This window comes from Octopus sinensis, linkage group LG10 (assembly GCF_006345805.1).
Source record: "Octopus sinensis linkage group LG10, ASM634580v1, whole genome shotgun sequence".
Taxonomy (NCBI): domain Eukaryota; kingdom Metazoa; phylum Mollusca; class Cephalopoda; order Octopoda; family Octopodidae; genus Octopus; species Octopus sinensis.
The window spans coordinates 35,967,212-35,986,916 of NC_043006.1; the positions used below are offsets into that span (position 1 = coordinate 35,967,212).

Genomic DNA, 19,705 nt, shown 5'->3' on the forward strand with positions numbered 1-19,705 from the left:
TCTTGTATGAGGAATACCGAATGTCTTCATACACTACCTGCCTGATAAGAAACTCAGACACTCTCATGTCCCTGGTGATGGATGTGATTGACTTGGAGGGATCATTGTCAATCATGGCCTGGATCTCACCAACAAATTGCGGAGTTCTTTTCTTATCAGAACGATCAAAGTGAGTTTTCTGAGCTGCCGTACCTTCGTAATCACCATTAGATTCATCCAACTCTTTCCGAATCTTCTACACTGTCCTCAGATTGACATCCAAACACTCTGAAATGTTCGTATTGGAGCTTTTAACGCGAATGCTAAGCGGTACAGCATGTCATTTCCAAATTTCTGGCTGAGTGAATAATATAATGGTGCTGTTTTTTCTTACAACTGGTGCCAATCTGACCCTACTAAAATATGTAGTCGACAAAATGAAAAACAAACAATGCGCGAAATTAAAAGTATATATATTGGGAAGAGAGTTTCGGGCGTTAGCATTGATCAGACATTATTGAGTTTACTAACAAGGCGGCGAGCTGACAGAAGCATTTGCACTCCGGGTGAAATGTTTAGTGGTATTTCATCTCATCTGTCTTTACATTCTGAGTTCAAATTCTGGCGAGCCTGACTTTGCCTTTCATCTTTTCGGGGTCGACAAATTAAATACCAGTTGCGTACTGTGGTCGATCTAATCGACTGGCCTCCTCCCCCAAAATTTTGGGCTTTGTGCCAAAAGTAAAAAAGATTGAAACTTTCAATCCCGCTGTTACCTCTGGTAAATGTTAATAAAAAAAAATCTTCCTGATTAGAATGTAATACATAATAAATCAGGTTTATTTTTATAGTTTTATTCCTTTCTTTTACATATTTTAATCTTATTTGAAATTTATCATATTTACATGAACAACAGAAACGTATGTATTACAAACATTCTTCTTACTACGAATCTCTTTTTTAAAAGAGATGCTACGAATATCTTTTATGTTTTACTAATCTCTTTTTCACTTTTTACTACGAATGTTGTTGTTTTTCTACGAATCTCTTTTTTTTTTTACAAACATTCTTCTTACTACAAATCTCTTTTTCACACTGATAGATCAGTGTCTGCTAAACACACACATAATTGTCGCTCAACCTCTCGAAAATAGCAGCGAAAACTCTCCCAAATCACACCCTAAAAATAAAGCTGGTCTTGAACAATGTAGCTTTTTATATACAATCGACGGGAATGTTACGACTAGAATGCTTTTCATTACATTTCTAGAATTGTTATTTATTTAAGTTATTTTTTACGTTATAAATTTAAATCGCATCGAGTCACCTTTTGGCTCAAAATCTATGGGACGTTAAAATAATTCCCAGTTAAGCACTTGGGCCAATTTAAACGACGTCGGTCCTCTAAATGTGAGATGATACCTCATGGTTATGGTAGGGATGGTGTCTGTCTCGGGAAATTCAGGATTAGCTTTTGTTGTTATTGTTTTTAATCTGAGACATTTTCACCATAAACGCTGGAGTTTTTTCTTAACATATTCCAAGTACTTGTTACTAAATCAATGTAAACATGAAACTTAGACAAATATTAATAGCAATATTCTATATATTATTTCAATGAAAAAAGAAGATAAAAACAATAAAAATGTTGAACATGAAATTGCTTTGGTTTTATTATTTTGCGTCGGAGAAAGCGATGAGCTGACGGTATCGTCAGCACACCGGACAAAATGCTTAGCGGCATTTCGTACACTTTTAGGTTCTGAGTTCAAATTCCGATAGAATCAACTGTACTTTTCATCATTTCGGGGTCGATGTAATTGACTTACCCATCCCTCGAAAGTGCTGGCCCTGTTCCAAAATCTGTCTCCATCGTTAAATTAAAACATCAATATAGAGTGGGTGATTGTGCATGAGTAAAGCTAAGCCAGTTCATGATAAACGGAAAGGTTAGCAGATGTACAATGCTGCGGGAGAAGCAGAAAAGAAGAGGAACAAAAGAAAGCAGGCGAAGAGGCAGGAGAGGAAAAAATATCATATGGAGTCTAAACTGTCAATGTGTCCTTCGGAGTAAGATCGCTTTGCTTTGCTATATGGTCTACAAATTAAGCTTTCTAGTTGACCAGCAAGTATCTACATGCGTAATGACAACTAGTAAAAACAGATATTTTAGAGTTGTGACAATCATTAGAATTTGTGCAATTTGTATCCCCTTTTATAGAGTCCACACTTCTTAGATCCCTCTATGTCATCTTCTAGTTTCTCGAACACTTTCCATTTCACTTTATAATCTATCTTTATGACTTTCGGAAACCATCTATGGCACACCAAAGTTGTGTCTATCTCCTTGTGTGGATATCTGAAAAGTGATACGCGGTTGTAACACTTTTCTTAAATTGGATTTCAACTGTTTGATTTGGCGAGGTTGTGATGATCTCTGCCTTATGTATACCAGCTGGATATTTCATAGTTGGTCTACAGAACATGCATACAAACTTCTGTTGTTTTTACTTGTAATGGGCTTGAATGCAATTAAGGATTTCGTACTAGGACACAAGTAACTGGTTTTCAACGTAAATCTCTTCTTGAATCTTACTATATCAGTGATGTGCCTGGAAATGCTTATCAAGGTGTGCCAGGAATCTGGTTTTAACTTATAATCTACATTAGTTTTAAATTGCAAGGAGAAACAGGGTGCGAGCTTGATGAAATTACTGGGGTCGTTCCTATGTCTTTTTGTTTGGGTAAATGTACAACAGTTCTGTCCCTTAACCAGCTATTTAGCAGAGTTCGGTATAAGTAGGGACCTGTCCGGTCCAAAATGCCAGAATCGATAAATAACGTACACTTTCTTTTGAAAGTCCATTTTCTGAGTTCAAATCCCACCACATTTGAATTTTCTAGTACTGACGCTCTTTTTATTAACTGACTATTTCCTCTCGCATCATTTGGGATTTAGAAGAAATATTTGCATTTATTATCACCAGAAGAGCTGCATAGGCAACATTTGGGTTTTATTTAATACCCTTAAACTAATCCGGGAGCCACATTTTATCAACTTCCTTTACAAGTAGTTAATCTTAGACTAAAAACAATTATTTGTCATTATTATCGTTGTCATTGTTTTCAGAAAGAAGAGGAAGTCGTCTTTGCAAATAAGGAGAAACTAATTCAACCGCTTAATAACACAAATGACACATACATTGTTAAAAGTTACTCATAAGCCTCTTAAAGTAGTTATGTTAAAATCACACGGCATCCGATTAATTAAAATTAACCAATAATGAATTTGAAGTCAGATCCACCATCTTCGTTCTAAATACTGTCAACCGTCTATCTGCTTCGTCTCCTTAAATATTCTTTTCCTTATCAATATTTTTTCTCGGACCCTAAGACTCATCTGGTTTCCATGGGTTCAATCCCAGCAATTTTGAGGAGCGGGGAGAGATAATTATATCGATCTCAATATTTGACTGGTACTTTATTTTATCGACCCTGAAGATATGAAAGACAAAGATAACCCCGTGGGATTTGAACTAAGTGGCGTTATGCATTTTGTCTAACATGCTAACAATTCCATTCTTACAGACATTAGTTTCAAATTTTAGCACAAAGCCAACAATTTTTGATGGTGGGGCGTGAAAGTTGATTACATCGACCTCAACTCGTACATATTTTATTGACCGCATAAGGATGAAAGGCAAAGTCGACCTCGACGGAATTTGAGCTGAGGAGATACAGATAGACAAAATGTTGTTAAGCATTTTGTCCAACATGGTAACGAATCTGCAGGCCGCCTCTCTTGTAGATAATGATTTCTCTCAATCAGGTCAGAGATATGTTTTTTTCTTGTTATCGACCACTAAATTCATTCGATTCTATAGATTAATGAAAGAAAAGTTGTCTGAATCGAATTCAAAGATTTCTTAATTCTTACTTTTTCTTTCATCCCTATGATTTGGAATTTAATTATAAAACGCAAATTTACAATAATATTGAGTTGATATTAGGACAAAAGGTTACAAATTTGTACTGGAAAGAACATGAAATGTAGTCCACGAGGTTTATGTTACTTATTTTCTGAAAGAAATTAAAGAAAAATCGAAACTTGGAATCTACTCAAAACACAATCTTCCACGAAACATACTAGTTACAAAAATTTATAAAACAGAAAAGCATTTTATAGAATTCGTTAATTTTAATCAAAGTGATATTTTCTCAGTTGTATCTTTTATGTATATATTTTATATCCTCAATCAGTTATCTTTATTCTTTTTGGTTCACCCAAAACGGTAATTTCCGACCGTACGTGCTTTCAGCTAATTTTCGTAATAAGTAATCCAAACGAAAAGCAGTTAAGCCGATGAGCTGTATGACCAGCGTGAAGCCGTACAGGGCGCCACTGATCACACCGTAAACGTTTAGCCTTGACAAAGGAGATGAAATGCCTATATAAAACGCAGACAGCATCGCCAGCCACAAAACATTGGTAACAACCATACCACACCAAGCGTAGTTTCGTAATCGTTTTAATCGGTCCCCAAGTTCAGCCTTCGCTAATCCCAGGTTAACATCATTGCCTAAAAGTGTAGCTCGAAGGTTTTGCCAAAATTCATGTTCTTTCTGTTGCAATTCATTGCCTTCCTCTAATGAGAAGAGATTTCCGATGACATAAGAACTGTTCTCGGTTTCCGCATTCTTTTCTCCTGCTGATGATGGAGCTGACATCGTTTTATTCGAAGCAATGTTGGTTGATATCGTATTAATGGACACATTGGCAGGGCGGCAAAAGAAAATAATAAAATATTACATAAAAGTGATTTTTAAAACGGCAAATTAAGTTAAATAATTATCATAACAGTTGGCGTCTCCTTCTTTATTTGGTGATAAATATTAAATAATCTAAATGTTAAGGATGTCCCCCTTTCTCCCTTTCTCTCTATCACTCACTCACTCATTCACTCACTTTCTCCCTGTCTCCATATATATGTATATTGTTATATATGCATATATATACATAAAATATTGTGTGTGTATGTATGTATGTAGTTCATAGATGAGATGCAGCTATTCTTAGTATAGAATACACTTAGAATACACTTAGTATAGAATACACTTCAGTTTCACTTTTGTCAAAAGGTGTGTAAATCCTGTGGAGGACTAAAGAGACACCTAAACGTGCACACAAAAAGCACAACGAAATAAGAATTCAGAACAGAGACACGTGGTAAGTTTTTAAGAGAGACTTCAGGCTCAAAAACAATATGTAGCTTCAGGAATTAACGCTATATTTGTGCTTAAAGTGGTCAAGCTTTGATTCAGAGCAGATACCTTCACACACACACACACACACACATGCACTCATATGTTGATTTCAATACACGGTTTCCGATCATAAGTTTTGCAAAATAAATTCAAAATTGAAATAAATCCCCTCACACACATTCCTGCATACCTGCATACATACAATACGCACATACTTACATACATACATACATATATATATATATATATATATATATATATATATATATATACCAAGTATTAATAATATTGATTATTGAGAATTGTACAGCCAAATAATTTATTATAAAGTTATATACAGTATATTACGATGACCTACAGGTGTTTCCACTGCAGCGATTACTCACTGGGAGAAGATTTGCGGTGGAGTTTGACAAACTGCCGTCAGTCGTGGAATGAAGATAAATAGAACCATTCATAATATATTTTTTTTAAATGTAAAATTGTTTAGAAAATGAGAGGGCAAAAGCGACGCAAATGGAAAAAAACTGGGGTGAAAGGATTATAAACTACGAGTAAAAATGTTTAAATTGTACTGCATGAGAGTGGGGCTCGTGTAGCCATTTCAGTTTTCATTTTTATATAATATTTTACTCATTTTTATTTGTGGCATTCTGTCTGTCCTTGTGCAGTCCCCTCTGTGTTTGGCCCTTGCGACTGGAAATAAAGATCAATATTGTCGGTGCAGTTTCATCAGTGCCCGTCGATTAGGTCTTCTTTGAAGTGAACTGTAAAGAATTCACAGTGTGACTAACAAATAATTACAAACACAGACATTAGATACTGACCGCTCTGGTTAGCCGGCATCTAGAACCCAACTGATATTCGCAGACAGACAAATATAGAAACAGATATTGAAGGAGGACCGAAATCCCCTTTGCAACTACCTGCTTCCGGATTCAGCACTTGTATGAAGTGCCTTCTGCTATGGTGTCAGTTTGATCAATACAATGTATGTCGTGTCGAATAGACGCACACCCAACGGAATTATGTCATATCCATCAATATATCTTTTATATTTTACTTGTCATTAGGCTACGGGCATGCCGGGACACTACCTTGAAGCGTTTTTAGTCGAATAAATTCGAGTGACACGTCTTATTTTGTAAGACTGGTACTTAGTCTATCGTGTTCTCTTTTGCTGAACCGCTAAGTTACAGGGACATAAAGACATTGACGCGCACACACACACGCATATATATATATATATATATATATTCGACGGGCTTCCAACAGTTTCCGTTTTCCACATCCACTCAAGGCTAGAAGACATTTACCCAAGGTGCCACACAATAACGTGTGTGTATGTGTGTGTGTGTGTGTGTGTGTGTGTGTGTGTGTGTGTGTGTGTGCATGTGTGTGTGTAGGCAGTCTGCTCTGAAACAAAGCTTGACCACTTTAAGTGCAATAAAGTAACGATCGCAGTGTTATAAACCTGTAACAAATGATTCTATTATTCACAAAATACTGTCCTTTATCTTTTATCAGTCTCTAGACTGTGGCCATGCTGGGGCACCACGTTGAAAGCTATAGCTCAGTGGTTCTCAACCAGGGTCCATATGGCTTTTGTGGGTTGATATAAGATTTTGTTGTTAAGAATTATGTGCAATAAATTGCTTATATTTCAGCAATATACAAAATTTTAAACAATTTTTATTATAAAATTTCTAAAAATATTTCCTTGTAAGTAAATTTGGAATCAAAGAGATCCATTGGCGAAAAATGGTTTAGAACCACTGATTTAGCTGACCGAATCGATCCCAGGGCTTTTTAAAATCCTAATACTTATTCTTTTCGAACTACTAAGTTACAGGGACGTAAACAAAACAATAACGGCTGGTGGGGGTCAACAAACCAAAAACACAGGCATACGACTGAGTTCCACATAGTTTCTGTCTACCGTATTCACTCTCAAGACGATGGTCAGCCCGGCGCTTTAGTAGAAGGACACTTGACCAAGGACCGTGCAGTGGTTCTGAACCTGAAACCTTGTGATTACAAAGCGAGCTTCTCGAACACACGGCCATACCAGTGCCTATATATATATATATATATATATATACGTAAGGGGGATCAGCCATCTGAATGTGGCTAGGGACAGGGCGGGTTGGTGGGGGTGTTACTGATGCTTTTAGCCCCAGGCGATCATCAACGTCACCAGAAGGGCTGACACCATCTCAGTGTCCTTGTTATATATATATGTCCTTTATATATATATATATATATATATATATATATATATATATATATATATATTTAAGAAATGTTACATATGAATATATACTTATATAAAATATGGATGACTTTTAACTTGCAAAATATATACTTCTGAATGTTTTACAAGGAACTATCTTTTATTTTTGTCAACATTAGACTGATGAAAATCGATCTTGACTTCAGTACGATCCGAAACCAGAAGTTATAGGACGCAAGTAAGAATTGCAATGTATTTCAGTCAGCAACGCTCTACCGAATCTTCCGTGTTACCGACCTCTGAGATTATCATAATAGAAAAGTAGAAGAATACTTACACAAAATATGTTTCTGATTTGATTTTATATTTAATGTATCAAATGTTGCTTTGTGTCTTTTACGCCTCATGCACCGAAAGATGCTAGGCTTCTTTGGTTTTTTGGGCTGTTGCTGTAAAGAAAAGAGAGAGAGAAAAAAAAACCATTCAGAATCTAAACGAAGAACAGAGAAAGACGTAGGAAGGAAGTTAGATGGAAGGGAAAATGTGGATTTACGATTTTAATAAATGAAATCAATTGGAAAATGATACTATGCGTGGTGGACAACACAGTTTGTACAATATTCGTTTAAGTTAAATGTTTTTATCAAAATACACTTAACGTTTTGAAACTACCTGTCGATAAGAACGTTAGGCAGTTTCGTAGCTTTATGCCACACAGACAGCCGCAACAAACAAGTTAAAATTCTACTATTGTTAAAGTCTGTCTCACATCCAGTACCTTTTTCTCGTCGTAAATGGAAATGAGCGTAGGACAGCTTTGTGTATTATATAAGTTACACTTCACTTAAATGAAATGAACGTATTACTATGGTTACCATGCATATACAACGGTTTAATTTCATTTATAAATGATAAATTACCGTTCTTTCTTCACTCATATTCATAGCTTAATATTTAGCTTCGTCATGCCTGAAATCAGGTAGTGTGAATGCCTGTACATATATATATATATAATATATATATATATATATATATATATATATATATATATATATATATATATATATGCAAACACATCCACAGACACGTATGTGTGTGTGGGTACATCATATATATATTTGATATATTGCATATATATAAGCAAAAATGCTAGTTCTAAAATCTCCATAAAGTGGCTACGAATATACATATATACATACATATATGGTTGCATGTAAATATATATATATATATATAGATATATATATGTATAGGGCCGGTTTCCTTGGCGTATAGGTTCCCCACCTGGACGGGACGCCGGTCCGTTGCAGGTGAGCTGCAAGAGTAAAGAGTGAGAGAAAGTTGTAGCGAGAGAGTCAACAGAAGTTTCGCCATTACTATCTGCCGGAGCCAGATGCGTAGAGCTTAGGTGTTTCGCTCACAAACACACACATCACCCGGTCTGAGATTCGAACCCGCGATCCCGCTGCTCTAACCACTAAGCCATGTACCTCCACATTTAATATATATATATATATATATATATATATATATATATATATATATATACACTCATATTAAATTCAAATTACGATGAAAGTAAACAAAGTTTACTTTAGGAGTGTTGAGATGTCTAGAGAGTTAAGGAAGTAATTTTTATTCTAAAACGCAGTGTAATGCCAATTATATACCATGAACAGGATAAACTAACCATATTTTGCAGAAAAATGTCTGTGGCCAGCCATGAGAATCGAACTCACGCCCCGGTGATTATGCGTTGTAGTGCTGTACCTTTAAGCTAAACTGCCCCAACCGCAAATTCTTCTGCAAATTTAGGATATGTAGATCTCATTTTTTAAGACGCTATCGTAGGTTAATTTCAAATTACGATGATAGTAAACAAAATTTGCTTTAGAAGCGTTGAGATGTCTAAAGAGTTAAGGAAGTAATTTTTATTCTAAAACGCAGGATAATGCTAATAATATAGCATGAACAGGATAAATTAAATATATTTCGCAGAAAAATGTGTTGGCGCCCAGCCAGGAGACATATAAATATATATGTTTGTATTTAAATATAAATATATAGATAGATATTTTTCTTGATTAGCCACACAGGGCTGAACGCAGACAGGACAAATTACAAAGTAGAGCTTTTCTTTTTTTGGGGGGGGGGGGAGAAAAAAGGGGGGATAGGTTTTCGATCAAAAGGGATCGTAAAAAGGAAAAACACGATCAATAGGGATCGTATATGACAGAAATGTCATGATGTAAATTGTAAAGGGGGAAACAGATAAGGTTTATCCGTGGAAAGAAAAGCCTACGGAAAAGACCACGGTAAACTCGATCAATAATGTCACATGTTAACACATTAGATAGATAGATAGATAGATAGAAAGATAGATAGATAGATAGATAGATAGATAGATAGATAGATAGATAGATAGATAGATAGATAGATAGATGGATAGGTATTTCTTTATTGGCCACGCAGGGCTGAACACAGAAGGGACAAAATACAAAGTAGAGCTTTTCTGTTTGGGAAGAAGAAAAGAAGGAAGAAAAAGAAAGAAAAAATGGGTCGAATTCCGCCTATATGTATATACTCATCCACCCTCACTTGAAACGTATACATGCTCACCCACACATTCGCCAAAATATATATACATACCCGCATACATGCTCGCACACACACGCGCGCACAAAAAAGGTTCATGCACACGTCCATTTACGCACATGCACTAGAAAAAACAGGGCTAACGGCAAAATACAGTTAAATGTGTAAAACTAAAAAAAGGGGGCGTAAAATTTATACAGTACGAGTAAAACACGTCTATACGCACATACTCGCATGCACCCCGAAAGGATGAAAAGCAAAGTTGATCTCGGAGGAATTTGAACGTAAAGACAGACGAAATACCTATTTCTTTACTACCAACAAGGGGCTAAACACAGATGGAACGAACAAGGACAGGCAAACGGATTAAGTCGATTATATCGACCCCAGTGCGTAACTTGTACTTATTTAATCGACCCTGAAAGGATGAAAGGCAAAGTCGACCTCGGCGGAATTTGAACTCAGAACGTAACCGCAGACGAAATACCACTAAGCATTCCGCCCAGCGTGCTAACGTTTCTACCAGCTCGCCGCTTTATGTCAATTACATGGAAAATATCTGGTAGAACAACTTTGACTGGAGTTAATGAAAAGCTACAAAAAATCGCTGCAACCAATACTGTTGTATATAATCTTTCAGCAATTTATGACACAGCGATCAAACATCTCACACCATACCACAAATGAAAATCAGAAATCCAACGGAGGAAGTGCTGACTTCACTTGCTTATTACCGGGACTCTTAAATCTCAACGGTCCAAGCCCGCGGTCTAATAAATGGCAAACAGGTGAGCTTTAGTATGTAGACATCCAACTCCTTAGAAGTAGCTGCCAAATTCTCCTAATTCTCCTTTTTACCATTTTAAAACAAAGAATAAAAAGAAAAAGGCATAGTCGAAGGAGGAGTTGGTCACGACCGAACCATCTTTGATCACAGTTTTGTTCAACAAAAGGTTGCCAAGGGGTTAAAAATCATACAAGCAACAACGTTAGGCCAAAACTAGCAGGTGCTTCGTTATGTCGAATTTCTGAGTTCAAATTCTCTTTGTGATGTGACACTATGGTGTAAGTATTAACAGCACACATCCAATCTAAAATTAGTTTAGCATAATAACAATAACAACAACAATAATGATAATAATAATAATGATAATAACAACAAAGTGTGGGGGGAGATCAACCCTAAGATCCATAACTTCACCCCCCACCATCAACAACACTCACAAGACATCTTTCACTACGATAACCACTGCTAATTAAACAATCTTCACTGCCTTCTGCTCCCTTCCTCCTCCTTCTTCCTCCTTCTCCTCCTCCTCCCGCACTCCTACTTCTACTACTACTGTTACCCTACTATTACTACTACTACTACTATTACTACTACCACTACTACTGCTACTACTACTACTACTATTACTACTACTACTACTACTAATACTAATACTATTACTACTACTAGTACCACTACATCTACTACTACTATTACTACTTCTACTACTACTACTATTACTACTACTAGTTCAACTACTACTACTTCTTTTTCCTCTTTTCTTTTACTACTAACAGTACATCTACTACTACTACTATTACTACATCTACTACTACTACTACTATTACTACTACTACTACTATTATTATTATTATTACTACTACTCCTACTACTACATTTACTATTACTACTATTTCTGCTACTACTACATCTACTACAACTACTACTACTTCATCTCCTTGGACTTCATCGAATGGTTCACCGTAGCACTTCTGATTACTGTTTATATTTTACAGACGAGCGATGTAGACTGGCAGAATCCATCAAACGGGCTCTCCCTTGATACTGTTCAACATACTAACTAAGGACCCTGAACTCAGAACTGCAAGCTATTCACTGACCACACGGTTATTTTAAAGTGCTGCTGCTAACAGTGTTAAAATTCCCAGGTCGAGACGCTGGTTTTCGGCCTTCAAAATCTTTACAGCTACCACACAAACGAGCAGAACAAGTTCACAGTTTATTAATACTACTACCATGGCCACGTCCCTCCACCATCAACAGCTCCACAAATATTGCCATCGCTAAAACTACCACTGATACCAGCACCAACACCACCAGCACCAACACCTGTACTTCAGCCTTCAGCATAAATGCCAACTCTTGTGTTGGGTTAACCGTAGCGGTTGATAAATGTTTGCTAGCCTCATCTCCCTTTTCCCCATTTCAAACAAGCTAGAGGTATGAATGCCTTTGAGTTGGGGTGGCAGGTTAAGAAAGACAAACATAAGAATTTCACCATCCGACAATGATAATGTCAACACATTTGCCATGATGATCATGATCATCATCATCATCATCACCAACACCGTCTCAAAATCGCCCCCTGCACCACTCTCCCACCACCAACAACACTACCTACACCACTACCACCGCCACCAACCTCCACCATCACCACCACCATCATCATCATCACCACCACCCACACCGTCACAACATCGCCCCTGCTTCACTGTCCCACCACCAACAACACTGCCAACAATACCTCCACCGCCACCGCCGCCACCACCACCACCTCCGCCTCCACCATCATCGTCACCATCATCATCAGCAGCAGCATTATCATTATCATCACCACCACCAACACTGTGACAACATCTCCCCCTGCACCACTGTCCCACCAACAACACTGCCATCACTACCTCTAACGCCACCATCACCACTACCACCTCCGTCTCCACCATCATCGTCATCATCATAATCATCATCATCATCATCGTCGTCATCATCATCATTAACATCATGATTCTTCCCCGAAGGAATCTCAACTAATATTTGGCAACAGCAGTCTAGTGTTCTTCAAGTAACACCTACCAACGTAAAAGAAAGTGCACTAATCATAGATAAAAAGATGAAAAGAACAGTCGAGATAGCCACGGATGGAAATTCACTGTTAAAAGTTCTGTACGATTGAAGTTGACATGGAGCCAAGTAACAACTTGAAGCCACGAGCTCACCTATACCATTAGCAAAAGGTATGATAACAATTAAGATAACAACAACAACAACAACAACAACAACAACAATAATAATAATAATAATAATAATAATAATAAGGGCTGCAATGTCAATCGCTGTTTATCTTGATATGAGATCAACAAGGCGCGTACATTTGGTTGAGATGCATGTGCCTGTTGTACCCTTATCAGACGGGTAGTCATGATGGGTATACTGGGCTTCGTATATTTTACCCCAGTGTCACTTTGATCGCATGCACTGCTCTCTCACTCAACAACAACAACAACAACAACAACAATAATAATAATAATAATAATAATAATAATAATGGTTTCAAATTCTAGCACAAGGCCAGCAATTTCGAGGGAGGTGTAAATCGATAACATCGATCCTAGTGCTCAACTGACAATTTATAATTAATAACCAAAAGGATAAAAGGCAAAGTTAACCTCGGCGGAATTTGAGCTCAAAAACGTTAAGACAGAAAAAATACCGCTAAGCATTTTGTCCAACACGGTAACGATTCTGCCGAATTGCCATCTTAATTCAACACTTTAATAATACATTCTGCTATAGGCACAAAGCCTGAAATTTGAGCGAGGGACTAGTCGATTACATTGATTCTGGTACTCAACTGGTACTTATTTCACCGAACTCTACGACCGATCCCTTAACTCACTACTTTTATAACAAAAGCAATATAATAATACTTTCCTCTGACAACTTATTTTCGTATAGCAACCTATCAACAAGGAGCCCCTGTGTCATCACTTATCCAGCAAGAAATAACAAGCAAATTCCCTAAAATGACGTCATACCAACTTTAAAAAATATAGCATACTTTAATCAACACAGACCCTGATAGAAAAAAAAAAGCGGATGGGCAACGCAGCAATATCTTTCATCACAAAGAAGTCTGAACAATCAGAACAGACCTAATGTTAAATAAGACTACGAAAACAATCATGTGGTGTTAAAAAATGGTTATTTTTACCGAGTCTCTGGTTCCCCAGCTTTGGTCCACTATATTTGAGATACTGTAAATTGGCAACAGAATATGCATCGCAGGAAATATGAAGACGTAAGCTAAACCGTAGAAGACCATGTAACTTTCAGATGGATGCATTGAAGCTGCGTAGATGAAACTCACTGTTATCAGCATTATAATATAATGTTGTTGGAAGTGAAACCGTTCCGCCATGATATCTAAAAAATACAGAAATTCACAAATAGATAGATAGATAGATAGATTTAAATATGTGTATATACTGACATATATACATATGTGCATATACATACACGCACATACATGCATGCATACATATGTATATATATATATCTCTTATTATAAAAGGCAGATTTTATCTGCCTCCCTTTGGGAGTTATACAAATCTACAATATAGGATTTCTTCAATTACAATTTACCTAGCAGTTTTAAGAGTACAATGCATCGCGTCATGCCAGGTCCAGTTTTTAAAATTTAAACTCCAATTAAGCAAAATTTACAGAAAACTCACATTCTGGTGGGTGTGTCAAATGCTTTTCTTAGTCTGGTTTACACCACACGCAAACGCACACACACAGTGGGCAACGAATATAAATGAAAGTAAATGTAATATTTGTTTCTGTCTATCACGCTGATAGATACATGAGTAAAATGTATGGGAAGCTAACAGATAACAGTGAGTGAAAATGTTCTTGGAAGAGAGTAAATTAGCGACAGTGATTTGAGGAAGACTAAACTGAAACTATGAAACAGTGTTTATGTATAAACAGACGACACTTATATAAACCCTTTCGTTACCAACCGCCCGAATTTACCTATTCATATTTAAATGAGAATATCAGAGTAAATCTCTTTAGTACATTCGTGAAAACACGTATTATACTTCGTAAACACTTCAAATCACAATTTTGTACAAAAATCGAAGTGTAATTTTAATTCCGTGAATTATGGAGATTTTTTTCCGAAATTTGTTCCTATTGTGTTTTCAAAATTTGTAATCTGACAAAAAATGGATACGAATTTCATTATATGAAGCAGCGAGTCAGAATTCGAAGGATTTTCTACTGAAGACCTTCATAAATCTAACTCTATGACTGAAAAAAAAAAGCATCTTTATATAAGGTGAAGTTGTGTGTCTGTCCCCTTCGATTTACATTCGTAATTACTCCCACATTTTGCGGTGCAGTTTAACCAAAAGCGGGTATCTTATAGTCGTGATTCATATCGAGCCCTTCTGGTATTAGCGCGCGTCTACGATGAGTCTACGATTTTAAAAAAATTTACCATCATATTTTTCCATTTTAATGCATTTTTTTCGCTTTTATATAAGGGAAGTAACTCTCTAAAAATATCTACGATGTGTCAACGATTTAAAAAAAATTTACCTTAATTTTTTTTCAATTTTTAATGCATTTTTTTTGCTATTTTTTGCCTATAACACTCTAAAAATGCTTATATAGTTATTTCCCTTACAACCCGAGCAACGCCGGGCGATACTGCTAGTATATATATATATATACATATATATACATATTAGCATATATATATAATATATAAATCATAGCTATTATTATAAAAGCTGTATGTGTGTCGTTCTTCTCCGTAATTTACAGTCTTTGGGTTTGTTTACAAATTTATATATATATATATATATATATATGTATATATATATAATTTTAATCCAAGGGAAACAAAAACAACAACAACAGGACAAATTACAGTATTATTATTATAGGCGCTCAGGAGATGGAAGCAGGGAGGTATGACGTTTCGAGCGGAGCTCTTCGTCGGAAACATAAGAAGAAGAAGGAGGAGAAGAAAGATCCCAGAGCGGGCAACAGGGAGAGAAAAAAGACGACTGGTGTTTACGAGTGCACATGGTGAAGGCGGATGTTGACGAAACAAGAGCAAAGTGGGTTTTTAAAGGCAAAAGAGTGGAGACAGGTTGGTAACCCAACAGATGTGTGTGTATGTGTGAGTGTGTGCGTGTGCGTGTGTGTATGGTGTGTGTGAGGCGAGATGAAAAAACAAAAAAAATATATATGTGTGTGTAGTGTGTGCGTCTGTGTAGGCGTGTGGGGTAGGGCGAGACTAGTGGTCAGCTAGCAGACGAGGTCAGTAGTGAGAAAAGAAGGAAGGAGGAAGGGAGGTCAGTAGTAAGAAAAAGAAGGAAGGAGGAAGGGAGGGAGGGGAAGGGGTGGGGGCGTATGTAGCGTCCAGCGTGTGTTGAGTAGTAGTGTGTGTGTGTGTGCAGTGTCGTGGTGGTATTATATGGCGAGTAGATTGTGTTGTGAGAGTGATGTATATATATAGGCAAGGTGTGTATATGTGTGCGCGTGTGTGTAACGAAAAAAAGGGGGGGGTTTAAAGGAAAAAGGACTCCAGCTGAGGGAAGATGGAAGAGTGGTACCGCGGAGACAGGCGTGGGAAAACCAACGACACGCGCGGTCCCAGGAACGGGCGGGAGGTCTCGTCAGGTCCAAGGGCGAGGTGTATCAGCGCGTATGCAGCGCGAGCCGGCGCAAGTGCGTGTGTGGGCGTGCCTGCGAGTATGCGCGTAAGTATGTATGTATGTGGATGTGTGAGTGTGTCTGTGTGTATGTCTGGGTGGCAGTATGTCCGATGAATGTATGTGAGTATGTGTGTATGTATGTGTGCATAGATGTATGTCCGTGTGTGTGTGTGTGTGTGTATGTGTGGTGAGTGTGTATGTATGTACGTGTGGGTGTGGGGAAGTGTGTATGTGCATGTGGTGTGCGCGTACATACAGGTGTGTGAGTGAGTGTGTGTGTGTGTATGTATGTGTGAGTGTGTATGTATGTGTGTGTGTCGGATGCATGTGTGTATGGGTGTATGCATGCGTGTGGTGTATGTATGTATGTGTACGTGCGTGTGTGTGTGTGTGTATGCATGTAGGTGTGCGCGTGTGCATGCATGCATGCATGTGCGTGTGTGTGTGTGTGTGCATGTGTGTGGGTATATATGTATGTGCGTATATGTGTGTTATGTGCAACATGTGTGTGTGTGTGTATGTAGGTGTGTAGGCGTGTGTGTATAGGTGTAATGTATGTAAGTATGTGTGGTGGTCCGTGTATGTGTGTGTAGTATGTGTGTGTATGTAGGTGTGTGGGCGTGTGTATATGTGTGTGTATGTAGGTGTGTGGCGTGTGTATATAGGTGTATGTGTGTATGTCTGGGTGTGTCCGTGCATGTTTGTGTGTGTGTGTGTATGCATGTGTATGTGGGTGGTGTGGTACGTGTGTAATGTATGTGTGTATGCGTGTGTATGCGTGCGTGTGTGTATGTAGGTGCGTGTGTATGTGTGTGGGAGTGTAGGTGTGTGTGTGCGTGGTGCGTGTTTATGTGGTGGTGTAGACAGACAGACAGACAGACAGAGAGACAGACAGACATATATGCATATATATTTATACGTACATTGTGTGGGTGCATGTCTGTGCTTTGGTAAAGATTTATGATTACAAAAGTGGAAAAGATAATTAATACATTAAACAAAGTATGCACATTATATCAGAAGCTGACACTTGTTGAACAGCTATTTTTAGTTTCACGCTACCGATTATTCAAATAATCGTTAATATATAAGCGGAAGCATTCCCGAACACACCAAAGTACGATTAGTCGCTAACATTGCAAATTACATCAGACATTGATTTATTCAATTGTTATGTGCAAGCCACGAGATATATTTGCGTCTCCACGCATAAAATATTCTCATACATTCATGTTTCCAGCGTCAGATATGTAAAATATACTAAACATGGAAAATGACCGCTGTTACAGGATTTGACAAATCCAATATGAGGATAAATCATTGTTTAAAGCACATAATAGTTGAAAATTTCTGAATAATCATCAATGCAGTTTGCCAATTCCGATTTTTTGTTCAGAAATTGCACACTGTTGTAATCAGATATTATACTTCTCCCAGAGATAAATGTCACCTTCTGGATCAATTAATATTGGAGTGTTTATGATGGACCAACCGACTTTTAATTAACAATACTGATTTCAAATTTTGGCACAACGCCAGCAAGTTCGGGGAAGTGGGTTAGTCGATTACATCGACCCCAGTGCTCAACTAGTGCCTATTTTATCGACGCCGAAAGGATGAAAAGGCACAGTCGACCTCAGAACGTAAATACAGACGAAATGCCGCTCAGCATTTTGACCGGCGCGGGAACGATTCTGCCAGTTCCTCGCCTTGCTAGAATTAATAATATTCTTTTCTACTCTAGGCACAAGACTCGAAACTTAGAGGAAGGTAGCCAGTCGATTAGACTGACCCTAGTACGCAACTGGTACTTAATTTATCGACCCAGAAAGAATGAGAGGCAAAGTCGACCTCGGCAGAATTTGAACTCAGAACGTAAATAGAGACGAAATGCCGCTAAGCATTTCTCCCGGCGCGGTAACGATTCTGCCAGCTCGTCGCCTTATTGTAATTTAATAATATTAATATTATTTACCACAGACATTTGAACAGAGGAAAGGTGGAGTGGTTTCCTGAGTGTCTAAATGTATACGTATATTGAGAGAACTTTTTTCGGGGATTTTTCAATTAGTCCAATATAATGTTTTCAGTTACTGTGGTTTCTAAGAGACACCTTAGCTCCATAAAGAGGCCAGGTATAAAATTTCCTGAAATTACATAGAGGAAGTGTTTTGCTTGTTCGAACTGGATATGTTTCTTTTGTTTATACTGTATATGGAAACAGCGAAGCGTTTTGGTGTAGTTTGCAGATCACTTTAAAGCAAATTTTGTTAAAGAGATCTTATATTTATGATCTGTGGAGAATTGTTCATTTATACTGTTTAGGAAATTCTGGCAACAATGAAACGAGCATTTAAACTATATGGAGACTCATGCGATATAATATTTCGTATATTATTTTTGCTGATGTTACTATTACTAATGAAGTGTAAAAAATATATTCTATCGTTAAAAAAATAACCAGTTTCAATGCATCCTTGTAATAATGAGAAGCACATTAATATGATTCCATGTCCAAGAAATTTTAAGAGCAAAATAGTATTGACAATCATAAGTTCGATCTGTTAAATATGCAGGATACGATTTCGATATTAAAACCTCCAGGTGCAATTGTTGTTTCTTAGAGAAGTATATCATTCTATCATTGCCTTTGCAATTTTGAACAGATGATTATAATTTGGAAATTCTTTCAAACACTTCCATTGCTATTTATTGAGAAACTTCCAAATATCAACTATTTAAAATATTTTATTTCTCACATAATTGATTTTACTGTGTCCTGATAGTTGGTTACAAAAAGAATATATAATTTTCATCCACAGTAAAACTTTACAGTAACAATAGACACGTTTCTTGGTTTTGTGTGTCTTACAATACTGAAAACATACAAATATGACGTAATTTTCCGTATGAATAAATGAATATGTCACTAGGTGAGCTTAAAGCGATTGAATAGATGGGGATGCGAACCATTTCTTTACGGTATTTGGACCCAAATCATGTTCTGATAGCTTATCATATTCATCATTTCGATGCGTTTACGAATATTTTAGAATATAAATATGCTCTTCCGATACAATTGGCAAGTTTTTTCCTCAACTTTTTGGA

At 37.1% G+C, this 19,705-nt stretch overlaps 1 protein-coding gene across 2 annotated transcripts in view; it reads right to left on the bottom strand.

The window, feature by feature from the left end:
- Positions 1 to 4,202: 4,202 nt before the first annotated feature.
- The window catches only part of LOC118765089, a 57,799-nt gene continuing 42,296 nt past the window's right edge, over positions 4,203 to 19,705 (bottom strand). For both annotated transcript variants that reach the window (XM_036506554.1, XM_036506555.1), the window contains exons 11-13: positions 14,074 to 14,285; positions 7,815 to 7,926; positions 4,203 to 4,700 (exon numbers count right to left, since the gene is read on the bottom strand). In XM_036506554.1, the coding sequence (XP_036362447.1) occupies positions 4,246 to 4,700; positions 7,815 to 7,926; positions 14,074 to 14,285 (779 nt within the window). In that variant the 3' untranslated portion in view covers positions 4,203 to 4,245. The remainder of the gene's footprint in view (positions 4,701 to 7,814; positions 7,927 to 14,073; positions 14,286 to 19,705) is intronic.